Source organism: Pygoscelis adeliae, unplaced genomic scaffold, assembly GCF_000699105.1.
Source record: "Pygoscelis adeliae isolate BGI_AS28 unplaced genomic scaffold, ASM69910v1 Scaffold135, whole genome shotgun sequence".
Lineage (NCBI taxonomy): Eukaryota > Metazoa > Chordata > Aves > Sphenisciformes > Spheniscidae > Pygoscelis > Pygoscelis adeliae.
The window spans coordinates 1677438-1703940 of record NW_008824908.1 but is presented as its reverse complement, the minus strand read 5'-3'; the positions used below and the strand labels follow the sequence as shown (position 1 = coordinate 1703940).

At 44.8% G+C, this 26503-nt stretch overlaps 1 protein-coding gene across 1 annotated transcript in view; it reads left to right on the top strand.

Annotated features, from left to right (window-relative positions):
• The window catches only part of FAM65B (family with sequence similarity 65, member B), a 70916-nt gene extending 47176 nt beyond the window's left edge, over window positions 1-23740 (top strand). Inside the window, exons 9-22 of the mRNA XM_009324916.1 lie at window positions 21-64; window positions 1465-1590; window positions 2822-2970; window positions 4028-4157; window positions 6206-6895; window positions 9539-9723; window positions 11577-11745; window positions 13227-13362; window positions 14295-14456; window positions 15457-15615; window positions 16675-16877; window positions 18388-18471; window positions 20534-20624; window positions 22092-23740. Coding sequence (XP_009323191.1) covers window positions 21-64; window positions 1465-1590; window positions 2822-2970; window positions 4028-4157; window positions 6206-6895; window positions 9539-9723; window positions 11577-11745; window positions 13227-13362; window positions 14295-14456; window positions 15457-15615; window positions 16675-16877; window positions 18388-18471; window positions 20534-20624; window positions 22092-22192 — 2429 coding nt within the window. The 3' untranslated portion in view covers window positions 22193-23740. The remainder of the gene's footprint in view (window positions 1-20; window positions 65-1464; window positions 1591-2821; window positions 2971-4027; window positions 4158-6205; window positions 6896-9538; window positions 9724-11576; window positions 11746-13226; window positions 13363-14294; window positions 14457-15456; window positions 15616-16674; window positions 16878-18387; window positions 18472-20533; window positions 20625-22091) is intronic.
• The last annotated feature ends 2763 nt before the right edge of the window (window positions 23741-26503 follow it).

Here is a 26503-nt window from a genome sequence, read left to right as displayed (position 1 = left end):
TCCCTGTCTTCCCTTCTGAGGTCTGGCTGGCTTCGCTCGGCTCTGCCCGGGAGATCAATACGAGGTACGTCTGGGTTGGTTTATGGTTTGTTGGACAGCAGAGGAATCAAAAGGACGGCAGAGTCCCGCTGCTTTTTACATCGCAATGAAGAAAGCCTTTTCACATCAGCACCCCAAGAAACAGCTACTATTTTTCCTGTATATGCTCTGAAAAACCTTGTGGTTCTCTTTATGTCTGCCTATGTCAGGGCATCTGTCAGAAGACCTGACAGTTATATTCAGAGCACTGGATGATGGCTATCTGAAGAACTACAGGTTGTTTTTTTTTTTAACTTTAAAAAATTAAATTAAAAGAAAAAACAAACCCACAAGCAAAACCCCCTTATTTTTTAAGTGTCTCCCAGAATGAGGGCGTGCTTCTCCCTGTCTTATTCGTGACAAAACACTTCTAATTCCCCCGGAAAAAAGCATATGCCCCATCCCATGCACGCAGAGCAAATTGACCAAGTCCTTGCAAGCATCCTTTAGTGAATGTTTAGACTTTACTTCATCATAAAGCAGAGTAGCAGAAAGATACAGAATAACCATTTCTTGAGACCCAGATGTTACCTTCTGTGAGGCTGTGTCAGGATCTCCGGTCACTGCAGCGTTCCAGTGGAGAACATCAAGCACGTTAATTGGAGGTGGATTAAAATAAAAGCCTCCGGCTCTATCCAGAACAGAGCTAACCCTGCAAGATATTCGCAGCGGCTGAATAATGGATCCCCCCAACCTGTACTTCCCTGCCGTCTTGATCATCGCTTCATTTGTTCCCACTCATTCCCTGTGACAAATCTCTTCTGCTGCTTTCATGCCTGCAAGCAGCGTGTGCTTCCTCTGCGGGGCCGATCAGTTGGAGCAGGTCTCTCCCAGCTGGCCCCGCAGCCCAAAACGGGCTTGCTGCTCTTACCGCTTCAAATTATGTTACTGCACTGTGGGTCTCATTCATTTTCCATCACCAGCCAGCCAAAGTCTCGCAGCTCGGGAGGCCTCTGATGGGGGATGGCCAAAAGCTCGCCTACCCTCTCCCCTGCCTGGGGAGGCGCAAGCTGTAGGTGCTAGGAAAGGTCACAGGGGCTTTTATCCTGCCCTCCCAAATCTTACACCACCCCCCCCCCAGCACTGCAGCTTTCCCTGTAAATAGAGTTAAAACTCCTGCAGCTTCTTTGTTATGAGTCATCTAGTTATATGAAGGTGAAAGTTGGGGTGAGGGGTGCCTTACCAAAAGGAGCGATTAGGAGAGCTGAGAGGCAGAGATCCTGCAGGATAGACCTTTTCCTTCTGGCTCGATGGGAAGCAGAAGGGCAGCACCTACACCACTAACCACCACAACCTACTTCAGACCCTTTTCCCAATTCTGTTTCTGATATTTGTGCATCAAGAGAGCAGATTTCTCAAGAAAATAAGAGGGGTTTTCTTTTTCAGATTTTCATGCGTTATGGTCGCCAGCGATGGAAACTGAAAGGCAAAATAGAAGTGAATGGCAAGCAAAGCTGGGACGGAGAAGAAATGGTTTTCCTCCCTCTCATTGTTGGACTGATCTCCATTAAGGTATGCAAGCAAGGCAGGAGTCAAGAAGCTGCCTTCTCGTGCACCATCAGCAAAAACGCAGCAGCAGATCATTAAACTCTTTGGAAGTGAGCCAGCATTAATATTTCCAACACACCTACTAGAATGAAGTGCTATAGTATTGTCCAATTTAGATGCTACAAGACTGTAATCAGTTTGGGAGTCCTGTGGGAGACGTTGTCCTAACTCTTCCCAGTCTGCTGTCATAGCCATACTAACACGACCCTTGCCTCACATTGCTCTCCAGCAACTCAGATTATTTGCACCAAAGCAAGGGAACACTAGAAACCTGTTTGCTAACAGTATTCAGGAAAACAACAGCAATGAAAAACTGCAAACCAAAAAAATCCCACTACTGATGAGTTTTTTTAATACTGCTCAGATAAGAGAGCAGCATCTGCTGATCTGGAGAAATACATAGGGCTCTCGTTTGAACACACACAGGGCCAGCTGGGCATAAGCTGGAACAGTCCTGAGGTCCAGTCTCACCACCCTGTGCAGAACAGCAGTGCTACGCTGTGAGGTAGCAGCGCTGTGAGGTTTCTGCTCACAGTGAGATGGGGGTGCGTAGAAAACCCACTCTGACTGTTTTGACAGCTTCCTAGAGCACAGAAGTTCCCAGAATTTCTTAATGAAAGTCCCTCTGACTCCATGCCCTGTCCCCCGGGGAAGGAACAACTTTTACAACTCCTAGCAATCGGCGGCAACTTTTCTTCCTAAACCAGAGTCTTTCCATCGCTGCTCCATCCCCTCATTGCCCCAGAGTTACAGGAGATGAATAGAATAGGGGTCCCTTGGGAATTACTGAGTAGGCCAGCTATATCAGGAGATTGCCTGACATGAAAATTGTCAGTTGCTGAGAGAATATTAGACAGGAAAACTTCCAATATACTCTTCCTGTTCCTACTCTTCCCTTGGGCTCTGCTTATGGTCACTGCAAAAGACCAAATACAAGGTCAGATAGCCCCTTGGGCTGAGCCAGTATGGTTGTTCTCTTCTGACACCCATAAAAACATAAAGAAAACATAGAAGCATGATCATAAAAAAATAATAAATCTAAATTTCCCCTAAGTTATGAAGACACAACAAACATAGTCACATTTTAGAAGCCTTTTAGGAAGGGCTCCAGGCCAGAAAATCAAAACCATTGCCTTGTAATTAAGGATTGCAATGCCTTGTGTGCTCCTAGATATCCTGTTCTTGTCTCTTACAGGTCACAGAAGTTAAAGGGCTTGCTACTCACATCCTTGTGGGAAGTGTTACCTGTGAGACAAAAGACCTGTTTGCAGCTCGGCCTCAGGTGGTTGCAGTAGACATTAACGACCTTGGCACAATAAAGCTGAACCTTGAAATCACTTGGTAGTAAGTAGAGCTGGCTGGTCGGTCGGTCGGTCACTGGGTCAAGCAGTTTTAAAAATTCAACCAAAGAGAAAAGGTCCATGTGGTCTCTTCTCTCCTTTTTGCTCCCCGATGAGGCAGACGGGGAAGGAGTTGTGGCCCAAGTTTGGGAGATGAGAAATGGTTCGTGGTCAGCCACAGTATTCCTGTGTTACCTGTGGCAAATAGGTTTGTACCTAGTTTCTTAGTTGTGCCTATTTCAGCTGATACAATAGGTGTGGTGAGTACTGACATTACGAGACGTGAAACACATAGTGGTGAGACATCACAGAATTGACTAAAGTGTATACTTCTTCCCAAGCTCGAGAAAGGGACGTAACTGAGTCCTTATATATTCATTAATTTTTTCTAATATTAGCATAAAGTTCAGTGGAGTTGCCCTGGATTCATGCTAGCCTGGCCAAGTTCAGAAGCTGGCCCATCTTTAAAAGCTGGCTTTTATGGGCTTCATACATGGCCTGAGGGTGGTGGGAAATCTCCTAGCATTGTCCATCTGAGTTGGTAAGCATAGGTAAGCTCATGGTGTTAGGATTCAAACCCAATTCCCGTGGCACTTTAATAAAATTGGTAACTGTCATTTCTGAAGAAGCATTGATGCTTTTAGCTTTTACAGTCATGTATGCTGTTTCTTGTAATGCAATAAACATGAAGCCAGCAATAACAGCTACTGGTTTCCTTTATAATGCAACAGCTCTATTAATAGTAGAGCACCTTTCTTATTAGTATGTGTGACACTTGTCAGCTCAAATCCAAGAATACTTTTCATGTGAGAAGAATAACATCAGACTACGCTACATAAATGATTTCTGAGAGTAGAATACTTTTATCAGAACCGAAAACCACACTTCTGAGCCTGCTGTCTAATTAACAACATTTTCTTTTAAACACTTCTGTTAAAAAACTTGCTACCTCTGGGTTTTGATGTGCTAATAAACCACCTTTTCAAAAATCCTTTCCATGGACCTGAAATTCCTTCTTGCTCAGCCTAAAAACCATTTTTTTTCTGCTTGTGCATCCATAGCCCCTTTGATGTTGAAGACTTGACCCCGTCCACAGGAAATGTGAGTAAGGCATCTGCCCTCCAGAGGAGACTGTCCATGTACAGCCAAGGCACTCCAGAAACGCCAACCTTCAAGGACCACTCATTCTTTGTAAGCTCTGTTTGGCTTCATGTTTATGTAATGAGAAGCCTTAGAGCACTTCAAACACTGCAAATGCTTCATTGCTTTACGCGACTAAGCTTTTTTTCCCTGGTTCCAGCAGGTTACCCTTACAAATGCTTCTAAAGCGAGTGCATTCCTAGCTGCTAGTCCTAAAAGGTGACTGATCCTGGCATCTTTGAAACTATGTGGCCAATTATTGCATACCTATTCTTCTTGCCTGACTGCTATAATACTTGAATAATCTTTATGAAATGTGTGTCCGTTTTGTAACAGTAACAACCATTATAGCACTAGTATTTTTAATGCATCCCATGGTCAAATTTGCCCCTGTACCGAAGATATTCACAGGGTGCTCTTACATTTTGCATTAATCAAATTCTGAATGCTTAGTCAGGACTGTGTATTAAGCCGAATAGGCCATCTGTACAGATAGGAATTTTACAAGTGCTGCATCCCATGTCTGTAATTTAGTACTCTGCTACAAAGCATTCCTTTAACTTGCCCCTCCTCACACCCTGTTTGCTTTAACTGTTGAAGAAATGGCTGCATCCCCTGCAAGACAGGCCAAAGTTGACAATCTTAGATGCTCTGCAAGACACTTTCTTTGACAAGCTTCGCCGCAGTCGCTCTTTTAGTGACCTGCCATCGCTCAGGCTAAGCCCAAAAGCAGGGCTAGAGCTATATGTGAGTCCTGGTTTTCGTTTGGTGAAGGATTTTTTTGGTCCCCGTGTGGCATCTCCATTCCCACGCATGCTTCATGTGTTGCTCTCTGTTGCAACTCACTCATTTTGCTGACTGATTAGAGGGGAAAACATGACCGTGAGAGCCCATGCTGCTCGCCTTAAATGAAAGTTCCTCTTGGTTTCTACAGGGATAATGATCAGAAGCCAACTATCTGTGGGCAGAGAGCAGGGCAGGAATACAAGCCAACATGGTATTCTTAAAAATGGCCTGCTACGCTGATTGATGTTATACATTTGCCTAGTAACATGACTTTCAGATGCTAAAAGTATACCCATGTCGGGGGAAAGAAGAAACGAACCTTTCAGTATAATTATGTTTAGGGAAAAAAGCTGCTAATAGTGCTGGGAAAAAAAGATGGGAGTTTTGGACACTTTAACCTTATGCACCTTACCAACATGTGAATGCCTACAGTTCTTTCCAGCAAATTGTCAGCAAAACAGTAGTTGCCTTTCATCTGTGCTGTGCATTTCCATGAGTTGGCCACATAACAGAGCAAGGTTTGTAGGTCAGATAGGCAGGTTGTGACTCCTATAGTGATTTTTCCCCATAGGTCAGTCAGAGAGATGAACATATGTATATGCTGTGATCATTTTTGGGTCTGTATACGCTGATTTTGCTTCCTAAATGATCAATGTCCTGATCAATACACCACCACACAGATTCTTCTGTTTCATTTCGGCAGAAACTCGTGTTGAACAGGACTCCTATGTAACTCATGTTCAGCAATTACTAGAGATGTCCATGCCACAGGCAGAACATACTTTCAACAGAAAAGAAATAGCATAGTAACATCACCATTAAAATGCCATGACACTAGAGAAACTTTTGGAGCAAACTGTGCTAAATTTTAGGGATTGCTATTTTAGAAGTCAGAAAATAAATACAACGGAAATCTATAATGGGTACGAAAATGCAGCCAAGGTGGTTTAAGTGCAATCCCATTAAAAAGAGACACGCAGTAGGAACTAGAGCAGTGCAGTGGAAATGCTGCCTGAGGGAATCTGGTAGGATGAGCAGAATTCATGTCTCTGTTCTGGGACTCGCTTCCTAGAGCTTTCTGCTTACCAGAGAGATGCTAAGCCCAAGTTTTCCAGCAGTTTTCCTGTTGAGATCAGGAGCCATGCCAGATGAAAGCAGAAGTTGGATTTGAAATATTTTCCCCATCTCTCAAATCTTGAATGCTTCTTTAATCTTTTTCCTTGCATTTTTCTCTCCCAGGCACATACTGTATTTTTCTTCTCTTTCCAGTGCTACATGAAAAACATTTCCTCTCTTCTCTATTATCTTTTCAGTCGAATTTGCCAGATGACGTCTTTGAAAATGGAACGGCAACCACCGAGAAGCGACCTCTTTCTTTCACTTTTGGCGACCTGCCTTACGAAGACCGCGTGCCCCCTGCCAATGCAGCAGAGTCCTCTTCTGCTCACGTCAGCTCCAGCCCTGACATCACTGCGACCCCCACCCAGCACCGAGCTCTCCAGTCCTCCAAGAGCTCAAGCCTGGACTGTAGCAGCAGTGACTCCCGCAGAGACTCTGTCGCTGAGCCGAAGGACCTGCCGTCCCAGGGAGAGGGAGCAGTGGTTGAGAACAAGGCCGCCCCACGGGCAGCTCCTGAAGTTTGCCAAAAAAACTCCGATGCTGGGAACGATCCTGTCTTTATAGAGACAAGCGTCCCGGTGTCTCTCCTGCAGGACACAGATGAAGGTTCAGAGCTCAAGCCTGTGGAGCTGGATACCTATGAGGGCAACATCACGAAGCAGCTGGTAAAAAGGCTTACGTCAGCAGAGGCACCCATGACCCCAGAGAGGCTGCCATGTGAGGGATCGATTAGTGGGGAATCGGAAGGATATAAGTCTTATCTCGATGGAAGCATTGAAGAAGCCTTGCAAGGGCTTCTCTTAGCTCTTGAGCCACATAAAGAGCAGTATAAGGAGTTTCAGGACCTGGACCAAGAGGTGATGCATCTGGATGACATCCTAAAAGTGAGTACGTTTTCGGAAAATACTACCCTAAAGAAAATCTGAGCAGGTAGTATCTCCTCCCCTGCCTCGCAAACATCAAAGTAGGGTTTTTGGAGATCAGTAAAATTCCTTACTAGCAGTAGCTTTGCTCCAAGCAGGAGCATCCCTTCACAGCGTTGCATTTTTAAACTTGTCTGCAATGTGCTTACCATAGCCTTGTATCCTCAAGCAATGGATCTTTTAATCTACTCAAACCTGGGGGAAAAAGAAAAAGGTGCAGTGGCAGAGGGGTAATTAAATTATACTCTTCTGTGAAGAAACTACTTGTGAACCCATTGTTTGTGCCATACTGGAGATCAGATATATCCAACCTTCTGTCTTTAAAATCTGTGGGCCACATCCTCAGTGGGTTTACTGTAGCATACTACCCCTGAACTCCGTGGAGCCGTGCAAAACTACACCAGCTGAGGATCAGGCCTTGTAGCGATAGAAGCTGAATTTTCTAGATTGCCAAAGAGATTTAGAAGCATAAGTCTCACTGAAGGTTGCCATCCCCACATCGCCTAGGCTTTTTCCAAGCCTTTTCTTTTTCCCCCACCCATTTTTGAAATGAGAGACATCCTGTCATTACACCAGGATGGACATAACGTTGAAAATTAGAAAGAAGAAAAGGGTTTTGCATGTGTGTTGTTAATACATTTCCTGCCGATCACTGTGACTCATATCTCTCCTATGAATAATAACTCATGACGCATTACTGTGCAAAGAGTATTATATGGGAAATAATAATTTCAAATGCTTCATATTCATATGCAAGTTGGTCTGCTAGTCATTTAAGCCTCATCATTTAAAAACATGGCTGAGGAGAAAGGAGGGAAGCATTTATCCTTCAGCATTACCTTTTTACAAAAAAACTGTGTTAACATCTTTGTTTCCATTGGTGTTTGCAACTGCATAGTACTTTCCCAAATTAAGTGCTTTTTTGACAGCCTGCAGCCCCGTTTCTTGCACTATTTCCCAAGGAGGCTCAAGCAGGCAAAGATACCATTAATATTATTTTTTAACTTCTAAGCTGCTCTGCAGCTTGTACAAAGGGGTCAACTATCCAAACAGCAGAGGGACAATGGAGACTGTTTATTTACGCTCCTTTTATCAGAAGTTACAAAGGGACAGATGTGGGATGGGGGGGAAGACAGAGGACAGACGTGCGCAGGCAGGATTCCTGCACACTGGAGAAGGACGCCTTTTCCAGATATGCTTTATGTCTGCGTGCCGCCTATTGATCAGCTTGCAGACCAACACCCAGCATCGCCAGCAGCCCTGCTGGGCTCCCCATGCAAAAAGGTTGAGCTGGAATCCAGCTGTGGCTGAAGAAATCTCTCTTGGCAATATCAGACGGGCAGAGAAAAGGAGAAGCCCACATGTTGCTGTTTGCTTTTGCCTGAAGAAGCTCCACTATCAGCCCTGAAAGAAATGGTAGCTAAAACCATCGGCGCCGCAGAAGAAGCGAGATACAGCACCCACCTGTGTCACAGAGGCGTTGGGAAGTGTGTTTGATCAGCTAATGACTGTACGGTCAGTTTAAGGTGTCAAGCATCGTAAGTGCTAACATATGACCGTTATAGCATTAATACTGTATGCAAATGAATTGGAAACAAAACTCCAAGCCTCCTCAGCTCTAGAGGAGCTGGTGCTGAGTCTGAACTCGGAGGCCAATGCATTTCTTTCTGCAAACCAAGACAAAGTCCTGGCTCCTGGCTGGGACTGGAAGATGTGGCTTGTGGAACAGCACTGGTGGCTCCTGGCTGTTTCTGGTCAAATAATGACAGTGCTAAAGGTATTGAAGTCGTTGCACAAACCAACGGAGGTGATCCCTCAAGTTACATCTGATCCTGCAAGGTGACCCTGGAAGCAACTCTGTGGGCATGTCTGGATGAATCACCACATGGGAGTAGGGCCTTTGATATTTCCTACAGCAACAGCGGGGCTTCAGTTGCATTTTTTCCCAGGAGTGAGACAGGATGGCTTCCCCCCTCTCTAGCACTGTTAATTTCCAAGTTACAATACTGCCTTTCTCTGTCACTTAGGTGTCTGATGCCTGATTGCTTTTCCTTGATAAGCCATGTGGCTTCAAAGGCCACAAAAGTCCACTCATCCCATGAATAAATCTGCAGATATGGGACCAAATTCATTCCTGCCTAAGGTCCGTTGGAGTTACAACTGGAATAAATCCGATAGTGCCATTGGATATGTATAAATTGGCTTCTGCAGCTAGGACAGCAATTATGGAACGTGCCTTCCCCTTTCAACTTCCAGTGCGTTAATTGCCATCTCTCCTTTTGGAGGGCGCCGAAAGCTGCGTCGCTTGGATTCAAGATGTACTTCTCATTTCTATAAAACACATCGAATTTTGCCTTTGAGGGTTTTCTTTTCGGGAAGAGAGGGGGTAGGATGGGGAGGGGAGGAGGAAGGGAAGGGTTTTTCCAGTTCTCAGGCTTTGATTGTATATGCTATGAATATGAAGGTTTGAAATGAATAGCCAATAAAATGAAGTTTTAAAAATAAAATGAAGAATTTGAAAGTTTTAAGCTTTATCCTTTTTTTTCTTTTCTTTCAGTAGTAGCTAATATCTGGGGTTTTCATTGGTTTGTTCTGCCTTTGCAGTGCAAGCCAGCAGTAAGCCGAAGCAGGTCCTCCAGTTTAAGTCTAACAGTTGAAAGTGCTTTAGAAAGCTTTGATTTCCTGAACACCTCTGACTTTGATGATGAGGATGGTGGTGGTGTGGAGGTTTGTAATGGTGGAGGAGGTGCAGACTCGGTATTTTCAGACACTGAGATTGAGAAGAATAGGTAAGTTTGTAGTAACTGCCAGCTGTGCTTACGCCAAACTGATACCCTAGCTCTTTGTCGCTAACAGGGGATCCCGGTGCACACATTATTCAAGGAAGACTGACTAATCCTTGATGAGTTTATAGGGTCAGAGGGTTCCCTGTGGCTGCTGCATACAAAATCTTTAGCTTCCAGGATCATTTTTTTCCTGTTCAAATATATGCAATCTGTCCTCCAAAGGAGAAGGGTAAATTAAATTAAGCTGATATCAATACTGGCAGAGCCTCTTCCTTGACATAGGTTTGGACCTGGCTTTCCTTGGATGTAATTACTAATTCCTCTGTGGTTTTTCCCCCCTCCCTTTGTCTTTTCTCTCTAGCCGAATGAGTCTTTGCAGTGGATTAAGCTTGTCAGTAACAGTAACACAGGGCCAGATTTAAGCAGCATGGTGTAGGTTTCCTTTGGAATGTAAGAGTGATGACTGGTACTCTGTTCATGGCCCTGCGTGTTACCTGCCCTTCTTTCATCACTTTTGGTCTTTCTGAGAAAAAAAAAAGCAAAAAAAAAAAAAGCTGTGGTGTTTGTGTCGTGGTCTGCCGTTGTTGTGTGACCTTAAGATGCTGTGTTTCAATCATGAGATCCTAAAAGCATGTTTGCATCCTCGGAGCTGACACAATGCCCAGCAGGCACGTAAGCGGCACAAGAGATGGGAAAAAAGAAAAGAACATGGTTCCCTTGCACCCCACGCTTTCCGACCAGGGAGCTATACTTCTCACAGCTTATTGTGGCCTGTTTAAAACAAGTTTGAGTGCAAACAAGCAACCACCATGCAGTTCCCATCATCTCACTGCATATCCTCTTTACAGAATAAGACTTGGTGGGAAGAAAAACTTGGAAAATTGTGTTGCTTGCTAAATTGGCACTCCGAGCTCAGTTCAGTCTACATTGATTTAAGGATCTGGCTTTAACCAGGCACTTTTGCATAAATTTAACTTAAGCAGCAAAAATTTAAGTTTGTTATAAGCTGACTTAGAAAGCAACTAAAATCTTTTAAGTTAAAGTAGAAGTTAAAATTTCATTTTTTTCCCCTCTGGCTCATCCCCGGACAGTGTAGATTCCCGCTTCCATTTTTAGATGTGTAAATGTGTGACTCAGTGTAAAGATTGCAAGTGTTGAAACTTCTGAACTTGCAGCCAAAAACACTTGCCATCTGGGGACTGACCTCAGACTTTGCATTTAAATGTAGGGAGGACCATTTGGACAAGAAGACAATGTTGGAAATAATGATTTAAAACACAGTGAGACTAGCTTTATGCTCTTACAGAAACGATGGCAAAGTAAACTGTACATGTTGTACCTAAAACAGCATATGAAAACATCATGTCTCTTACTCCAGCAGTGGTTTTCCTTTCCTTCTGCAATGAGCATTAACTTTGGCACCAGGAGGACACCGAAAGCACGGAGCTGTTCTTAGCAGCTCGGTGCTTGGGATGGCACAAATTGTGATGGTGCTTAACCCAGAGCGACTGGGGAGATGATTTACCAACAGATGGGAAAAAACACTGTCACCACCGAGTGACAGTAACTGGGGGTTGAAAAGGCTTTCTGGTAAGGGCATTGCATCGCTCAAGGCAAACCAGTCAGGGGACAGAGAGCTGTCCCCTCGGTGGGTACAGCCCTTCCATGCCTGGCCAGGGCAGCACTGCTCCTTTGTGATATGATGTGCTCATTGCGAGGTTTCTGGCTGCTTGCAGCTCTTCTGCTGTGCTTGTTGCTCGTTGCCCTGAGCGAGCGTGTGTGTGTGTGTGTGTGTGTGTCTGCCGCGGCGGTGGTCGGCCCTGCACTGACCTCCCTCATCCCTCCCTCCTCCCCAGTTACAGGACGGAGCACCCAGAAGCCAGAGGCCACCTGAGCGAAGCTCTCACGGAGGACACGGGTGTGGGCACCAGCGTGGCCGGCAGCCCTCTGCCTTTGACCACAGGGAACGACAGCCTCGATATAACCATAGTTAAGCACTTGCAGTATTGCACGCAGCTCATTCAGGTACCAGGCCCAGCTCATTTGAGGCATACATTTTAAAATTTTTCCTCCAGGCACTGGTGTGCCCGCGACATGGGGTATGAGCAGGCTGGCAAGGTCAGCACTGCTCCTGGGAGGCAGCGGGAGCGCAGGACTGGGACAGCCGCTGTGATGGGGGAGGAAGGTGACACCGTTCACTCTCAATGGGAAAAGCCTCCATTGTTTCCATCCTGGCCCATCTCAGAGCAGAACTGACGTGCAAACTACGGGGCACTTTGCAGGTGCTGCCCAGCAGGACTGACGGGCAGCGCGGCAGATGGCAGGGGCCGCCCCTGCTCTGGGTTACAAACGTTCACTGGCTTCACCAGGAGGTCCTCAATGAGATCGGTCCCCAGTTAAGGCAGGCCATGTCTTCAGAGGTAAAGCAGAAGCCCGTGGCCCCACTGTTTAACCGAGCCCCAGACAAGGCTGCGATGTTCAAGAGCAGAAACGAATTTCTGCATGTGAGCTGGAGAGATTGTCTGCAACACACACAGTGAAGGCAGCGCATGACAGCCCTCCTGGGACATCGAAATTGTATGTTCGTGCTCGCAACTAACTAGCACAACCTTTTAGAGTTTTTTTTCAGAGCCCAAGCACAGCAAATGTGATTTTAAACCTCCAGCAAGCCACTCTAGCAAGCGAGGGCATCAGGGTTTTCCCGACAAATCAAAACATACTGCAGCTTCCTCTTTGCAATTATTTGACTTTTCCATCTTAGATATAATTAACTTTATTTTCCCAAAGGCCCACTGAAGCAATACAGAGCGAGTCTGATTCCAGCACCCTTAGTGCTGAGCTGGACACTCTGCTGATTCAAAAGTATGAGAAAAAGGGAGGGTTTTGGCTTAAATACAAGAGTCCACAGTAAATATGCAGCTGGGGGAGGCAAGCTCGAACTATGTCCACACACGGAGCAGATTTGATATGAACAATATTTACGTGGACTGCTGAAGAAAATGCAGATGTCAGCAGCAGGGAGTAGTATCAAGGAAAAAGCACCAAATTAATAAAGACACCTGAGTAGTTGATCAGAGGTGAAACGGAGTGGAGAAAGAGTGACCTGTGGTTTGCCTCCAGGCAGGTATGTCCCGAAAGTCCACGGCCTGTGTTACGCGAAAGTCAGACTAATATTCTTTTCTGGCTTTAATGCTTATAATGATGGATTCCTTTAGCTTTGCAGATTGTACAAATCAGAAATTACTTATGCAAATGGCTGCTTGGATACTCAAGTGCCTGGATCTGGATGTAGATGTTAAAGATGTAAGCAACAATGCGTATCAACCAGGACCATAAAATATCCCAGAGACAAAAAACTTTTGAAGTTAAGGAGATCCCATCATTCCAGACAATGAATTTGCCATTGCACTTCTTCAGGTGCCAGGTGTTTTGGAGGTTTTTGTTTTCTTCTGAGGTTTTTTTGGTTCAGTGACTCCTTTTCCTCTCTTCCCATTTGTCTTGACCAGCAAATTGTGTTCTCCAGTAAAACACCATTTGTGGCAAGAGACCTCCTGGATAAGCTGTCCAGGCAGATCCTTGTGATGGAGAATATCGTGGAGATCAGCACTGAGAACTTGGGAAACATCACCTCCCTTACTGATGGTAAGAGACAAGTTAGGGGGTTTCCTTCTGAAAAGGGTTTGTTTGGGCACATGTGCCTGCTGAAGTAATCGCTGTGCAGAGCTACCATCACTGCAGGAGATGCCACCGTAGTAAGGTCAGCTCACAGTTACCAGCAGATGTAGCAGTCGCCAGAGTTGGTCAGGGGCCTTATTCTATCTTCAGCACTGGTATCCAGAAATAAGCAGGTGAGAAGAGAAAGGACTTATCCTTATCCTGCTTGATGTGCAGAAAGTGCACAGAGGTCGTTGCTGCAGTGGGGTGGGGATGCTGCCACCTCTGAAGAGCCAAAATCTTCCACCTCTCTTTCCTGAGGAAAGACGGGATCTGCCTTGTACTATCAGAGGCATAATACATCTCCTCGAACGGTTTATCCAAAAGACTATTTTTAGTCATCTCTGTGGAGAACTATTTAAATATTTGTGGTTTTGTTGCATCTATTTTAATGCCTTGGAAGAGTTTGACAAACACTTAGTTACTCATCCTTGTGGACACTCTGGCAGGATTGGTAAATATACCACGGTGTATTTACTTTGTTTATCAGAACATTGAGGCAAAATTGAACGACTGATCCAAGGCCACAGAGCAGTGCTAGGACAGGGACCAGTCTTGTGCAGGCCGTTTGCAGTATTCTCCTAGTATTTCATGGTATTTAAAAGGATGAGACATCAGTTCCCAGAACTGAATCAGGAGCAAGTTTTCTCACATCCTACCATGGGAAATGGAAAAGACATGTTACAAGCTTGGGGTGCGCACATGATCGTGCTCTGTGAAGGTAATGGCACAGGACGACCCACCAAACAGTAACAGTGGGCTGGGGTGAGATTTCCTCCACTCTTACCATCTTTTCTCTTCTGGAAGTCGATGCTTCCAGCACAGCTTTGTTTCATCGTTCATTTTGTTTTCTCCTCCAGCAATTCCAGAGTTCCACAAGAAGCTGTCGCTGCTGGCTTTCTGGATGAAGTGTACTGGCCCTTCAGGAGTGTATCATACATCTGCAGACAAGATGATGAAGCAGCTGGATATCAATTTTGCCACCACGGTGAATGAGGAGTGTCCAGGACTTGCAGAAACAGGTACCAACTGCTGCAAAAAAATTGTGTCGGTCATCAAAATGGAGAACAGTTGTGTACTGGGCTTTACTCAACCTTCACTGCTTTGTTTTCCAACCCTTTGGAGGCCCGTTTGGCCATGGCTCCAAGATCTCATTTGAAAACTGATGCTACAACTCTTGAAACAGTTTTGGCCCAAAATAATCATATCAGAATAGGAGAAAAAGGTGAGGTCAGCAGAAGAGAAAATGCTGTTTTAACGTTTATGAGCTAATCAGAAAGTAAGTCTGTTCCAAATACAGGTTTGTAAGTGATTCAGTGAAGTAGGAATCCCCCCAATTTTATGTGTCTGTATAATGTCCATGCCCCATTACAGTTCACTGGGATGGAATTAATATGCATCCAAGTGAGTCTATCTGAATATAGGTTCCTATTTGGAGTGAGATGTACCACATTGACTAGCTCTCCCTGGGCTAGAGCGGGGATGTAGGGTGACTTGCTCAGATGTGGGCACCTGCATTGCACAGGGCAGTGTTTTTCTTCCTGCTCCATGCTACAGCTCTCACAGACAGTGCCTTAAACTAGCTTTCTGCGTGCCACATGCTCACGCAGGATCATAAAAACAAGCAAAGCCGAATCCCGCTTCTGTACACATCTCCCCTACTCCAGTGGCATCACGGAGATGTAACTGGCAGCGCTGTGGCTGTGTGTTTAGCGATTCAGGATATCATTTGGGTAGAAAGGCTCCTGTATCGGATAGGAAGCTGCACTAGCTGTCCGTAAACTGGCAGAGGTTCATTCTTACTTACAAAGATACCCTTTGGTGATGAGAGCTAGACAGGGAGGTCTGTCTAGCTTTTAACCTAACCACAGTTGAGGTTAGAAACATTGGGAAGTATCTGCAAATATTTTGAAACATATTTGCAAATATGTTTCTTTCTTTCTGGCTTTGAAATGGACTGCGGCATTTTGCCAGCAGCTTTTGCTCTTACTAACGCATCCCTTTGTCTGCGGCTGCCTGCAGTCTTCAGGATCCTGGTGTCTCAGATCCTGGACCGGACGGAGCCCGTCCTCTACTCCAGCATGTCCTCCGAGATCATCACCGTCTTTCAGTATTACAACTATTTTGCCAGCCACAGTGTTAACGACCTTGGAAGCTATTTGCTGCAGCTCGCAAAAGAAGGTAGGGTATATAAATTCTGGCAGCTACGGGGGAGTACATTGGCGTCCTTCTGAGCTCAGCACAAAACAGTTCAGCCCTGAGGCTGATTTTGCAAAAGAAGGGGGAAAGGAGGCAAGGAAGTACCTTGGATACTAAGTCTGAACACACCTAAACAGTTGTACGTATCAAGGGAGAGGAGCTGATGCAGATACACCCTCAGTCATTTCTATTTCCATATTCAAATGGGAAAAAACTGTGTTGAAAGAGTTAGATTTTAGGAAATGGCTGATGGTGGTCGGCTGGGCTCAAGGTCAGGGAAGTTTCCTGTGCCCGCAGCTTGGATGACATTCTGGTCTTTCACCATCCTTTATGGAGAGACCTTCTGAAAGTGCTGAGCTCTTCTCAGGAGCCGAGGGATCACAGCACGTCAGTGTTTGGCAGGCTCTGCCACCGAGAGCTAAAGAGAGAAGCAGACACTTCACAGAGTGTGCTAGACTGCAGTCCCTGGCAAGCCAAGTTTTCTTCTTCTCTATTTGAGAGGCAGTTTGAGGAACATTGCCTAGTTTTTGTTTTTATTGAGGCATACTGGGGAGCTTTTGCTCAAAAAGCTGGAAGGAAAAAGGCATTTCAGCCCACCTCTGAAACACATTAGCCCTGGCTCTTGGTGGCAAACATCAATCTGCCTAGGAAAAGCTCTCACAAAGATGCCCTGGACAGCAATACACTGACAATATTGGGTTTCGTTTGTTATAGGGACAATTTATATCTTCCAGCAGCAAGTGAAGATTTGACAGGTAGGCCCTTAACTCTGGGTAGGCGTTAAGTGCTGCAGTGTCCCACCTAGCCCATCTACTCATCTCCTCCTTTGGAAGAACATCTGAGAAACTGGCCCAACTTAAAGCCCAGACAATTCCCCATGCAGACACACCACAATACGGATCCATAGCAATTGCTCAGATGGGGATTTTTCATGTCCTTTATGTGTATAGTAAAAATGGAGGATTCCTAGCAGGGAAGGGAACAACCTGAAATATCGAGAGGATAAAATAAGTAACAAGGACCTTCCTCTTGCACTTCTAGCCTCTGTGGTTCAGATGCTGCAGTCAGTGAAAGATGGAAAACTGCAGCAAAATGTGGCCAAAATAAACTCCAATAACCTTCCACCACAGCAAGAAGTTTTGAGAGCTTTGGCTTTACTTCTCAATGAAAATAAAAATGAAGTCAGTGAGACTGTGGCATCACTTCTGACAGCTACCGCAGAAAACAGGCACTTCAGGGAGAAGGTAAGTGGCAGAAAATCACCTATTGCATAAGAGACCTGTATCGTCATGACATTTTTTCTGCCTATGTGTCTCAAATGTCTACGCATATAAAATAATTGCTCCAAGCTTGATTTAAATTGATCCAGAGGGATTTCCTGTCTAATTTTTCTGCAAATGTGCAGGTCTGTTTCTGTCGTTATGCCAGTCTGCTTCTACCTGTCATTACACTAAACAGGTACTAACCAAAACTCCGCAAATACTTACCGAGTGCTGTGCTCTCCAGCTATCTTCCACACTTCAGCATCTCTGCTGGCCTGTCTCAGGCTTGGCTTCAGTCCAAGGCTTCAAGGCAGCAGTCCCCAGCATCGTCAACGTGCAGAGACGTAGGTCTGAGATTTTTATTTTTTTCCCAAAGGAGGCTGGCATCTATGGGACCTCCCACCATTTCTGGAGGGGATGGACTGCCGTGGGTGAACACAGCTCAGCTGTGAGATCTAAGATTTGAGTCAATCACAGATACCAAAGGCAACAAGCAGGGCCAGATTAAACACAGACATTAAAGAGAAGGGAGAAGAGGAATAAGAGGAAATTAGGGGTTGGCTTCTACCCTTTCATGGTAGACCTTTCCCTGCTATCCCCCTTGTTCCCTGCCAGGAGAGAGTGAAAGAAAAGGCATCTGGAAGAGGAAGAGTGGCAGAAGGAAGGCAGAGGGAGGAGAAAAAGAAGCTCGCTCTTTGCTGTTCTTCTCTGTCGATCCAGTCTCCTCTTTGCTTGCCCTCCCACTTCATCTTCCATTTTTGCAGCCTCTTGGTATCTCATACCATCCTTCCCCCTCCCCAGCTTCATGGAGGCAGCATCTCAGGGAAAACATAACTTTCTCCTGGAACAGGCGTGTGTAGCTGATACCTGGTTCACTGCCTGCAGGAGGACCACAAGGTGCCTTGTATGAGGGCATTACGCAGCCTTATGCTGCAGATGAGTTCATGGCACAGCCGACTGCCACCGAGATTTGCTGCTCACGCTGGTTTTGCTTGCTCAGCAATAGCTACTAATTATTAGGACCAAGCTGGTCTAGCAGCTCACGCTAACCTTGTAATAGTTATTTGCAGTCCCTCTGGGGTCCATCCCAGCCTGTTCATTACTATCCCTACATTAGAGAGACCATCTCAAGGGTCAACTCTTGAGCTATTTAGACTCCAAGGCCCATTTAAAGCTCTTTGGCGATTTATGCAGAAAGGCCCTCAAGGGTGCCAGGTCGTGCTTCTCACTTGAACGTGAACTTTTCCTCACCAAAAGCTGGCCTGAGACTACTAAACAGTAACTAGTGGCCTGGCCTGGATCTGCTGTAGGGAATTATCCCATCACGTTACCTATAGCATAGGCTGTGTCTCTCTGTCCCACACACTTGCTATCAGGGAATCGGGCTGCAATCCCTCTCCCTTTAGTAGGGTAGCAATGCCTCCACGCTCCACCCTTCTGCTCCACACAGGCACAGACATTTTCATTGCTGCTCTTCTTTGTCTGTTTTCAGGCTTTGATTTATTACTGTGAAGCACTCACCCAACCCAACCTCCAGCTGCAGAAAGCAGCTTGCTTGGCTCTAAGATACCTCAAGGTAAGAGACAAGGAATTAATTTGTGGCTTTACTTTAAAAAAAAGGACATCTGAGAGGTACAAACGACAAAACAGAAATTAGCACTGCAATAGCAGCAGCAGTGCTTTTGTTTTGCATTGCTGCACTGCATCCTTTTACAGATACCTTGCTGTTTGGGAACGGTTTAGAAGCTTCATTTCAAAAACAGCCAGGCTCTGCGACGATGATGAAGTTTATCTTTTCCTCCCGCTCATACTAATTTTAGGAGACTTACTTCCACATCACAGAGAAAAAAATTATTCATCTGTGGAGTACAGACTGAGAGGGGAAAAAATCATCCTCTCCCAGGATAAAATTAGCTGTAATGCACGTGGGTTGCAGTGGGAGAACAGAAGGGGAGGCACAGGTCACAGCTCATTTTGTGACAGCACAGAGAGCAGCTGTAAGCAGCAAGTACAAACCATACGGACAAACAGCTGGTACATCTGGGTGCTACAGCTTCAGCTAGTGTCTGGTACTATTTCTGCACTCCCATGTCAGGAAGGAAAAATGCTGCTTTTGTTTTGGCTGTACAGAGCCATGGGAAACAGCAGCCACCTAAGCCTGACTGGTATGGGACACTGAGCCAAAAAAACGTGTTCCATCAGACAGACCCACTGCAGACTGACTATTTCTCCCTCAAAACTGTCCCCTGGAGAAGACGGCTCTAAAATGTAACATCATCCCAGCCAGAACTGGTACCATCCAATACATAATCCGATATTGTTTAAATACGGAAAAACCATTTTCCCCTGAACAAGATGCTGGCAGGAATCTCTGAGAGGCAACAGTGAGGGGCATTACACCTCTGCTGCCTGCAGGGTGCACTGGGGTTTTTGATCTCTTGGGAAAAGACAGACTAGGAACCAGTGGTGGGAACTGGCGCTAGACCCATTTAACTTGAGCGGCGTGGCTCCGATGCATCTTGAACAGTAAGAACGGCAATTGCTGGGAAAAAACAAACTACTGAGGGAAAGGACCTCGGTCATTTGGGATCTTCAAATAAAAAGCTGAAGCCTTTCTGGCAGATATTATTTCAAGGATGGGAATGCTCCAACTGATAGGTGACTGTGGGTGAGCTAACCCAACGGCAGTCTCATCCACATCAAACCACGTTGGCTGCACCAGGTCCCACTCTGCATCTGTGTTGCTGCGTCCCCATCACTCACGTCAGCATTCGAGCCATAGTCACCAGAACGCACCCACTGCAGACTTGCCCTGAGTCAAGCACAAGCAACCACGTTCAAGATGGGGTGGTGAGATTTTAATGGCTGCAGTAGCTAAGCCCTGATTCAGAGCATTGAGACCAGACCTGTGCCCCTCAGATCGACAAGGCTCATAAAAATCCTGGCTCTGTGGCTCAGAGCGTCTTCCATGTGTCACACCAGGGCAGTACCTGCCCTTCCTTTCACTCATCTCTTATCGTATTAAACAGCCTGCCAGAGACACTATGACAGCTGCTGTCCCCAAAGGCCTGACATTTTTGTAGCAGAGAACAGGGTTATTCCTTGCTTTCTTCCCAAAATAGAAGAGGCAAGGCAAAAATGTGGACATGTTGGTGAGTGCAGGTGTCAGTGAGGAGCCTGCGGTGAAGTGACTGGGCTGACCAGCCAGCATGCCCCTGTAGACACAGCTAGGCTGGTGAGAACAGCCTTCTCAGGCCTACCAGGTTGGACATGCTCAGTGTGAAACTCACTCCCTCACCACCTGTCTCCTGTTCTTCTCCCTGCCATACCCGTGCCTCGGCACGTTTGTGGCCTTGTCCCATGGCCCATCACCCAGCCTACGGTCAGAAGTGGCAGACGTAGCTGGTCAGCCAGATTTATGTATATAGCACACAGGGTAGGAAAATTAGAAAGGGTCCACACTGACAGCAGAAAATATGCCTTCTCCTAGATGCTCCCCCCTCAGGGAAACCCCATTCCTCATGTCCCCACCAAGGCCCAATATGTATCTTCTTGTAAATCTGTGCAGTCCACACAAGGCTGTGAAATAAAACCGTGGTGTACTGGGCGGCTAATGTGGTTCCTTTTGCGCTTCCCAGGCTGCTGAGAGCATTAAAATGCTGGTCACGCTCTGCCAGTCTGACAATGAAGAGATCAGAAAAGTGGCGTCCGAAACCCTGCTCTCACTTGGTGAGTTGCCTGTTTTAGAGCAGTATTTCATTTTCTTTTTTAACAGAGCAGCATGTAAGACACCCGAGTTAAACAAATGTGAGACACTCTACTGAAACAAAACTTTATACCTAGAGACTCAAACACATTAGAAAATATATATGCTTAGAAATCATTCATTTTGAAAATGATGAAAATAGACCAAAGAGAAACTGAATTGTGTGAGTGTGGAGGAGGAAGTAGAAAAGGAAAAATAGCAAAGGAGAAGTCGACAAACAGAAATAATTCATAATGAATTTGAACACCAAGCAGCCTCAAGGAGGCAGGACTGGCACACCGCCTGCTGTGTATCATACACCCTCCTCTTGGGGATCCCCTCCTATCACCCCTGCAGTGCCATTATCACACTCTCAAGTGCCATTAGCACTGCTCATTAGTTCATTGAATCTAAATTATCTTTATATGCTTATTTGGACAGACCCTAGCCTGCAAGTCCTCCTTCACACAGTACCTCAGGCACCTTGCATTGACCTTTGTTTGTCCTTGAGACAACAGATACCCTGTTCATTAACCTGTAATCTGGCTGCGTAGCAGTGTTTGACTGCAAGCACGGCTGTACAGTTTCAGGGCCCCAATACTTCAGTGGCACAGAGAAATTGTATTTGTCTGGCCTTTAGGCTGAGCATGGATTTCCACTCCGTGGGTGTGTGTCCATCTGTAATTGTAGTTAGGGAAACTCTTCAAACATATTCTCTTTCATTCACCAGTTCGGCAGGAGTTCACTCTGCTGCTGGATGGGTTATTGCTCAGGTTATAAAACAATTAGCCCAGGGACAATTCTGTAAACTCTGGGAGATTGTACTGCCATTCTTCTAGATGACATACAGAGAACATTTTGATTCCTAATGGTCAATTCAACACACTAGGCTTAATGCTATCTTCAGGTGCGTACAGGTGACAGTACCTAAGAGAAAAGGGTTTGAGGGACACAAATAGCTAAATTTAGCAAACATACTGCTTCCTCTTTTTCAGCCGTATATAAGTAAAGATGTGGCTAGACTCACTTCTTTAAAGTGACAGGAAGTGAGAAGTGGGTAAACTTTACGTTGTCCAAAGTAGCAGCAGATAAACATCATCTACCTTGAGTGTATCACAGCTGCAGCCGAGACCTTGACAAGCACCATAGGTCATTTAGTAAGACAAGTATACATATACTGTCATCTAGTCATACACGCCACGCCTGCTTCTGTTTTGCTCTAGATAAAAGCAGCAAACTACAAGAGAAAATTTAAAAAATAATGTGAACATTCACAGCAGGCTTAATTTTTCCAAGTAATTTCTGAATTTGCCTTCAGGAACATAAGAAATTTTAAGAAGGGAAAGAAGTTATTGGCAGATCAGTACTTTCTAGCAGCAGAGAATCCAGTATTTTAAATGTTGTAAGGCAATGATATAATACATTATTATGCTTTAACATTTTGCGTTCAGGTGAAGATGGGAGACTGGCATACGAACAGCTGGACAAATTTCCCCGGGAATTTGTTAAAGTTGGAAGCCGCCGTGGAACTGAAGCTGCCGCAGCTTTTTAAGTGGAAAAGAACCTGCCTACATTTAACAGTCATTCAAGTAGGACGGAGCTGCACTTCAGTGTGGGAAGCAGAAGGAAGACTTTGAAGAATTCTATGAGAATATCCCAAAATGTAGCAATTTACAGACTTCGTAAGAAAAAGCAAAATCGAAAATCCAGCTCAAGAGTTCCTATTGGCTCCTCTTTACAGCTCATGATGGAACAGTTGGATGCTGAGGAACAATACTTTCTTGACTGATTCGTAACAAATAACGTAATTGCAGTTATTCAGCCTCAACAACCTTCTGTGAGTTTTTAGAATGTGGCATCTTCGTATATTTTACTATTACATTTACTTCCTTGAAGTTGTCCTGAAAGCTTGAGGTGTGCGATACTGTATCTAACAAGGACAAGTAGGAGGCCACCTGAGCAGGACTGCAAAGAAACTTTCTCTTCAACCCCGAGCTAAGCATCTGCTGCCATGCAGTGTCCCCAGCAACACCCCAGAAGCAAGGAGCACCACTCGGGCTTTCTCAGTTTTGTCTCAATAACGAAATATAGAGCAAGTTTCTTCAAGTTTTGCCTCCAGAAACAGCATGATGTAAACCCTGGGAGGTGTCACTTTGGTGACTCATTCTAAATGCCTCCACTGGTCTTTTATTTCCTTTCTCTTGCCCTCCAGCAATGAACCATCATTAACGAAGAGGTTTGTAAGGGAGATCAAACAATCACGCAGGTTTCCGAAAACTAAATGAAAAGGTAAAGCGCATTTATTTATTCTGAGAAGGAGTGAATACAGCTAATTGCGTGAGTCCCCAGAGCCGTTTGGTCCCGTAAGTTGCAGGCAGGATTGGATTTCATACACTCTAATTAGTGGATCACAGCTTCTATAGAGTGATTTCAACATAAAGAACTAGAACAAACTGAAGTGGACCTCGGAGGCAGTCATAAACAGAGGGTGAAGTGAATGCGTTCCCCCCGCCCCTCCCCTGCAAGGATGAAAGACAGTGCTCCAAGCTGTTGATTACGAGCCTTAAGTTAACAGAGGAGGTGAATAGAATTTAACAGAAGAGTGTTCTTGTACTGTGTTCATTATGCATGAAACGCTATTTAGATGTCAATTAAAGTATCCAAATTTGCATAGACTACATAGAAAAGATTGCAAACAATTCACATCAGAAGGAAGCCTCCTGCACCTAACACACTGGCAGGCAGGGGTCATTTTGTTTTGGGTTTTTTTACTGTGAATGTTACAACAATGTACATATCTGTATATTTATAAATATATATATTCTTCCTTTAATTAAAAAAGTACATTTTGTACATTTCAAAATGCTTACTTGTTTACTGAGGGATATAGACTCTTTTTGCAGAAGGTGAAATAACCATGTTATGGTTTTTATACCATGCCTATCCCATCAGCTGAATTCTTCCACGTGTCCTTTTGTACTGACTTCTGCTTTTTTTTTTTAATTTTTTTTTTTTTGCTTTTAGTTATGTGGCATTTGTACTCACCATATTTCCTATCACATTTAAGTTATAATAAAGATTATTTTTTAATTACTAAGCACATCAGTCCACATCACTCTTTCTATCAACAGCCTCTCCACTGTGGGGCTCATACACCCTTCAAACATCACGCAAGTCAGCTCCCGGTACCATAAGTGGCTCAGTAAGAGCCACCTACTTGCAGCTGGATTTGGGGCAAACCATTAGGGAGTTGTTTAATCACATTAAGGGAAAAGGCTTGTGGGGAGTATTTGTCTTTTCAAGCCCGGTCACCAGGACAAGACTTTATGACAATCTCAAAACGTTTAGCTAAATTATATGAAGTCGCCTGCTAGATTTCTTACAGTGTAGAAATAATGTGTTTCATACCATAGCAACTTTGTAAGATCTTAAAGTAATGTTCTTCTAAGTCTTAACAAAAACATCTAAATTGGAGCAAGTGAACAATACACATAGCAAGGACTACTGCTTGAGGGCGGACAGAGAACTGCAGCTTCTGTGCAGGGGGAGAAATGGTGCGATACTAAATTGAGGTTTAATATGCACAACTCTTGCATTTTAATCTTTCTGCTGGCCAAGGAGGGGTAAGTGGCAAACTATTTCAGTAATTGAAATAAACACAAACCACAAAAGTAGGAAAAGTAGAGAAGGGATGAAACTATAGTGAAAACGACTTCTCTTAATTGTACCTCTGTGAGGTCACCCAAAGCACATTTTAAAAAATCCAGTTTTAAACTAAAGTGCTGTTTTGGAAGCAAGGGGAGGACTGTGCCCTCTCAGTGTTCCTTCTCTGGTTGCTTCAATGTGTGTGTGCAGGCCCTTGCTCCCGTCCCAGAGCATCAGCAAGAGGCATACACTATTTAAAAAGAAGATGAGTATATTCTTATATTCCCATATCTGTCAAAAGCTCCTACCTGTGATCCATACTGTCTGTCAAAAGCTTGTTGTAGATTGCGTATCACAGCACGGAACCCGATTTTGCTAAAGCAAAAGCTGTGAAGTCATCAGGTTGTAGGTGCTACATTCTGAACTGTCGCGTAGGAACAAGCGAGATGAGTTTACTTTCAAGCACGCACTAGCACCCTACATTTCTAGCTACTCCTAGTTTAAGTTCAGAGCAAACCAGCTCTGTGTGTCATTGAAGATACTTACCAAGAAAGGCTCCACAAGGACTAGCAGAAAACATGCTGAAGAGGCTCCAGGACTGTTACCAACCTTTCGCTGATTACTTCTTTCCTTCCATGAAGGCAGACTCGTCTCAGACAGAAGACACTCTTCCTCTTACCAACATTCAGGCTTACGGCGCAGACCTGGGGAATGCAGAACTGCCTACCAAGCAGAGAGCCAAAGCTGCGGAGAGCGTAGGGCTGCTCCCATATACAGGTACCATGTCAAATGGAGCTTGATGTCAAACTTACATCTACTTTCATCTCATTGTAGTTTAAATCCACCCTTTGAGAAGTCTATTAACATAAAGCTGATCTGCTACACCATTATAACCATTACAAAGCACATATACAGCTCATATGAACCAGACAGGAGCAAGTCCTGCTCTCAATAAAGTCAATGAGGAAATTCACAGGAATGTTAGTGAGAACTGTTAGACGAAATTTAGTTCCTACTGTGGTATCCGAGACTGACAAGCTTGAACCTGGCATATAGATGGATAGAGGTTAAATTTCACTTGGAGCATTAATACTCTTTTAGAAAAGTAAATAAAACAAAGAATCACATCCTAACATGATTCATGACAACATATGAAAAAAATCACACAATTTAAGAACAAAACCAAACAAAATCCCGTAACTTTCTGCCTTCAGGGTAACGAACCCTTGTGAACAAGTGAACAAACCTTAAAGCTTCCAAAACAGAAGGCAAGTAAAAAGGAACAAAATATATATTTGTCTCATAACTTTCACATTCTCATGCTCAGAGCTGACAACGCTGCCCTTTCCTACCACATTAATGCAAAAGCTCTCCTTTGTGGAGTAGGAAAAACCAGATGCATAGAGGTGATTGTAACAAGACAGACAGACACTTACCAATTAGCAAAGAAGGAACCAGCAGGCACTAATCATAAAACCTCTTTCTTAGGGCTGCAGCAGGTTGACTCTGACAAATTTAAAGGTCTGGGTCACCCCAGAAAAGTATCTTAGGAAAAAGTTACTGTACCAAAATAACTCAGCAGCAGTGGAGACTGAAGAAGGAGGGAGCTCGCCAGGAAAAATGCGCTCGGGAAAGGGGTTTGCCTGATGGTTTTGTTGGAGGCTTATTCTTACCTCATGCTTTTCATGAACTACGGTGGTTTTCACTACCCCTGACATGCTGTTATTGTCCCTCCACGTTCTGCCTGGTAGATATAAACCCATAGTGCCTCTATACTACTCTAGCTAGCAGCAGCAGCTTAAGTTAGGCTGCACAGAGTTTCACACTGCTATTGGTAAGGCTCCTCCTGTACCTGCTATACCTTTAGGAAAGCTACCTACTATAGCTTTACCCTATGCTGCAGTCTGTTATATACTGATTATTGCTGACTTCAAGCATTCAAAATTAGGAGTCAATAGGACTGCCAGACTGCGTATCTTAAGTATGGACCCCTGCTTTGCTGATTTGCAATGGAATTATCCTGATGATAGCAGCCACAGTGCCCCGCTTCAAATGGCTGCGGTGCCCCCGAGGGTACGACAGAGGTATCGTCATACCCAAGGGTTTGACCTTGAACACAGACGATCACATTTCGTTACAGGCAGTTGTTGGCAGATCAACAAAGCAGCAGCAAATTAAAGTTTCTCAGAACACCATTATCATTTGCTGAACTACTTCG